The sequence below is a fragment of the Etheostoma spectabile genome, chromosome 24 (genome assembly GCF_008692095.1).
Source record: "Etheostoma spectabile isolate EspeVRDwgs_2016 chromosome 24, UIUC_Espe_1.0, whole genome shotgun sequence".
Taxonomy (NCBI): domain Eukaryota; kingdom Metazoa; phylum Chordata; class Actinopteri; order Perciformes; family Percidae; genus Etheostoma; species Etheostoma spectabile.
Genome location: NC_045756.1, coordinates 2,324,289 through 2,329,175, shown reverse-complemented (window position 1 = coordinate 2,329,175; position 4,887 = coordinate 2,324,289). Strand labels below are relative to the sequence as shown.

Sequence of the window (4,887 nt, the reverse complement as noted above, 5' to 3'; positions counted from 1 at the left end):
ATACATTGGCCGGGCTCTGCATATAGGATTTGTTGACAATGCCAAAAATATTAAAATGACCAGACCTATCTTTTAAAATCTGATTACTCGCACATTTTTAGGAGACATGAGGAATGTCAAACATTTCAGCATGAGTCTGTCCCTGTTTTCTCTTTCTCTCTCAAACTGGGAGTGGACCCCGCTGAGATCCATCTCAGCACTGCGGTGATGTAATGTTGACACAGTCTGTGAGCTTCTTTGAACACAAGCAGCAGATCTATGTAGCGTGTAAATGTTTATAAGAGCGCAAGCCCATGATTACACACGGTACGTGTAGAAGCCAAATTTATAGCAGATTCAACACACGGGTTTAATTTACTCATATCATCGTAACTAGCTGTGTAGGAACTGATTTCCTAAAAAGTGAAGACAAATTTAAACATCAAGGTAGCCATTAAAAGACTTCAGCGATGTGTGAATCAGTTGACCTAACTGGGCCAACCTCCCTAATTGCAAGATCTTGCTTCACCCAACTATAATCTGACATATCCACACTGAGCAACTTCCATTTGGGGCCTTTAGCTACCTCTGTCCGTCACATGACCCTTGTCCTCACATCATATTTATTTGTCTCCCCTGGTAACAAATCTTGCTTCATGGATCTCTTCATGGACCATTACGATGCTGCAGCCCTTTAACAAGTGTTTGACTAACTCAAATCATGAATCTAAAAATACATACACAGTGCACCTGTATTCCTAAGCACAGCTTCATTTAACCATTTTCAGAAAACCAAAATACAAGTATGAACTAGAAAATGGCCATAATACGTCCCCTTTGAAACTGAAAACCGATGTTGATTTTGTTTTGTTGAACACACACATTTCAGTGTGGATGGCAAGCTCTTAGAAAACCACAAAGAGTATTATTGTGAGTGGCATTTTTGTCTACAGGTAAACCCTGGTTTCAAACTTCTGCATTATCGTGGCCAGCCTTTAATTAATACCAGATGCATTGCTCTGCAACTGAGTCTGAACTATAAGAGGGGAAAAGCTAAATAACAGTGTACCAACAGGCCTAAAAAAAAAACTTTCTCCACGTCCTACCTGGAAGTCGTCCGTGGGGAACTGCAGCATGTCCCGCAGAACATCACTGATGATCTGGGTCTTCCTCTGTAGAAGCACATTCTCATAGTCCAGAGGCTCTATGATCTTCGGCTTTATCTAAAAAAGTAGATTACAACACTGGATTAGCAAGTGGCAACATGTGGCAAGACAGACTACCTGTTTTGTTCCATATAAATATGTGTGGCCTTTTAGTAAATTTTCATCATTTGTTGACCAATAGTAGTACAATTAATAAGGATATCTGTGTATGGGATGAGTTACAAATCTGGGGTATTGACACTGGACAACAAGCTGCTATTGTCTTTTCACAGAGTACAGACAGATACAGCAGCAGGAATTGGCACAGAGACAGAAATGAATGTGGGTTAACAGAAGAGGACATGCTAGATGAGAGAAGCGAGGGATGGATGGATGAGCGAGAGTCTGTGTGTGTGCTATTGTACCAGTCACTGTGTCATGAGCTCACGTTCAAAACCTGAACCAGAGAAGTAAATAGTGGTCATTGCAGCTCTACTAATCACTCAGGAATATTCATCCTATGTACAGTCCAAACAGGATTCTTCAGTAAATCATTATGCTGCATTATAACAGAGATGGCTTTGTAAGCATTGGTGTTTGGCAGTAGGTAAGATAGTGTAGCATAGTTCATGATCTAGCAGAGATTAAACTCCCCCAGCGCCGCAGACGTCAGCTTTAACATTCCACAGAAAAGAAATCTAAGGGAGTCTTCCAGCATGTCTTCCCTCAACCAGCCTGACTGTGATATTAGAACCTTGCATACGACACACACATGTGGTTGTGCTTGCATATCAGGACACTGTGCATGAAGTTGTGAGACAAAAGATGAACTCAGCAAACTTCATTATTTCCTTTCATCCATCATTTAAATTAGACTTATGAATGGAAATGAGTATACAATACTGCTCTGTGAGGCTGCAGTTTGTACTATAAGCCAAACGCTAACAAGCCCACAATGACAATGCTAACATGCTAAAGTTTAGCAGGTATAAAGTTTACAATCTTAGCTAGTTTAAGCAATGTTTACATGTATTAAAAAGCCCTAAACACAAAAAATGGACAGTTTAGCATTTTGACCTGATGGTGGATAAAAAGGGGAGGGATAACCAAAGTTATTACGATTCATCCTGATTAGACATGTTTGTACCACATTTAATGGCAATCCATCCAACAGTTTTTAGAATATTTTATATTATCAGTGGACCAAAGTAGTTGACTGACCAACCAACCCAAGAATCTCAAAAATGACTGATTACATTACAGATAGTTAATATGCATCAGTTACATCTCAAGTGCAAAGTTCCCTTTACTGACAAATAAACATATAAACAGAAAAATCAGCTACTAGACAAAATATGAACAAAAGTTAGCATCGTTCTGTGCATTTCTAAACTTTCTCCGGTTGGAACGTAGCCGCAAAGCAAGGCTTTGATCAATTACATTTGGATTAGCCTCTTGGTCTGGGTCCAATGAACACATAACAAACTGACCACAGATTTACATTTTGATACGTCCAACCAATCCCCCTGATGATGTAATAAAATATCCCTCCGTATCTCTGAGCTTTGGAAGTAAAAAAATCATCCGATAAGCCAAAAATCGACGGTCCTGATTTCCATCTGGATAATTGCCATTCAGACAGAAGATAACAACAAACAGCTGTGAACTGTGACCTGCCAGTAATTATCTCACATCAATACATTAGAGACACAGTTGTGAGATCAAGTTTAACTTAAAGGTGGAAAAAGGGCTTTTATTAGGCTCCATAAACTCAAATACTGTCCATTTAATAATACTCTTACCTTACAAGTGAACTAAAATTTATAATCTTCAATTACCGATGAAAAAAATAATCTTACTTTTCCAAAGTTTTGCAATAACATGACAAACTTTGCATTTAGAAAAATAGTAGTAAAGTGGCAAATTGTTAGGTATTATAAGTCCAACTACAAAAAAATATCTACATCTACAGTATATTTTTATATATTTATCATTGCACCAATTTTGCAGCCAATTTGTCAATCTGCCTGACTCTGGTGCACAGAAACAGTTAATGAACAGAAAGAGCCACAAGTGCTCCATTTCCTAAAAAAAGATCAACATTCAACCCCCTAGAGAGGTGTACCCTGAAGCTGCTATTTCCCATTTCCGTCTAACCCTTGCAAAAAAAAACTTCAAAGTTGCTCTTGAAAAGGAATCTAAGAGATAGGAAACTTGTTGAAACAATCAGATAACATCGGTTCCATTTCCAACTACCAGAACTAGAGAGGATTCTATAAAAATGAGACTTGACTTCTATGTAGAAGAGGGCACAGCGCACACTTACCGCTGCCACCTGTGACCCACCAGTCTCCACCTCTGCCTCAATTTCAGCCAGGCTCTTGTACTGCTGTGGAGATTCTATCACCATCTCCCTTTTGGGGGCTTTGCCAGCCCGGCCCTGCATGGTGGTCAATCCTGCCTGCCTGTAAACAGGTGTGAGACTCACTGCACACACACTGCCATGGCACAAAGTTGCCTGCTGTGTGTGAATGTTGGGAGAGCTTTGCCGACGTCCAGTGAGATTCCCTCTGTACTCAGTCACAATAACCCAGCCTCCCTCTCCCTCTCTCCAGCTCTGTCTCTCATCAGAAGGATATAGGGCCCCTCCCACTCTCACAGCTGTGCAGCTGTGAGGGTGTGTGTGAATATGAGTGTGTTTGTATGTACAGTATGTGAATTCTGTGAAAAGGAGGGGAGAAGAAATGGACCACTCCCGCATTAAAAACTTAAAAGAGGCCCAGAGATCATGTTGTTATGTGCCTCCTCCACCTACCTAGTGTGTGTGTTTGTGTTTAAAATACAAAGCGTCAGAAATGGTAGAAGAAAAGAGGAGATGATAAAAATATATTACAATAAAAGTATTTTGTACATTAAGGTACCAATGAAATACTTACTGGTTACCTACCAGTAGGTACAAGAGAAGATAAGTAATAGTAATACTCAATAATAAAATGGCAACCAAAGTGCCATTACTCAGTATACGGTAGCTGTCCGGAAGATGGCCTGCTGCTTTAAAAGAGCCCTCCACAGATTTAGCATACCACCGTTGCACCATTGGACCATGTAGCCTGGAGCTTCCAGCCTCAAGCAGAGATGAGGAGGTACAGAGGTCGGGTGAGCTCATTTCTTTCCAACTTCACACTCCCAGTTCATTTTCAAACAACACTGACCCAAAAAAACAACAAAAAAACAACAGTGACCCAAGTGACATCGCTTGGGGACATTTATCAAATTGGACACAGTTCCCCCTGGACAAACTAAACATTTTTCACATATGCAAAGTGGAAACACATTTTGCATATGGGAAAAAACTTGGGAGTTCCCTTCTAAGAGTATAGTATTCCGGGTATGAGAAAGCTAGCTTTATAGTTGCAAATGAGTACAAAATATTGGTGTCAGCCAATAAATTACAAGAAAGTTGAAGTAAAGAAATGATAAAATTATGTTTTGAAATAGTGTTACCTTTTTATAGTTTGTCTATCAGATAATAAAGTTCATTTTGTTCAGCTATAAACTGTCCAAGTCCCCCAGCAGATGTCTTAGTTACATTCAAAAAATCTAATTTAATGATGATGTGATGTGAATGATGCATCATTATCAGATGTTTTAAACCCTCAAATATCAATATTGGCATCGTCCCTGAAAAAATTCTGCATTGATCAAACTACATCAATTTTCACTGAAGAAAATGTTTACTACTTCACTACAACCGTCAAATGGT

The 4,887-nt window shown here is 39.4% G+C and overlaps 1 protein-coding gene across 18 annotated transcripts in view; it reads right to left on the bottom strand.

Moving 5' to 3' along the window:
- dock9b (dedicator of cytokinesis 9b) overlaps positions 1 to 4,887 on the bottom strand; it is a 49,912-nt gene that overhangs the window by 32,756 nt on the left and 12,269 nt on the right. For 14 of the 18 annotated variants that reach the window (XM_032506431.1, XM_032506423.1, XM_032506426.1 and 11 more), the window contains exon 2: positions 1,086 to 1,202. In XM_032506431.1, the coding sequence (XP_032362322.1) occupies positions 1,086 to 1,202 (117 nt within the window). Of the gene's footprint in view, positions 1 to 1,085; positions 1,203 to 3,450; positions 3,747 to 4,887 lie in introns of those variants that run through there. The other 4 variants (XM_032506422.1, XM_032506424.1, XM_032506433.1 and 1 more) reach the window with 1 other exon arrangement.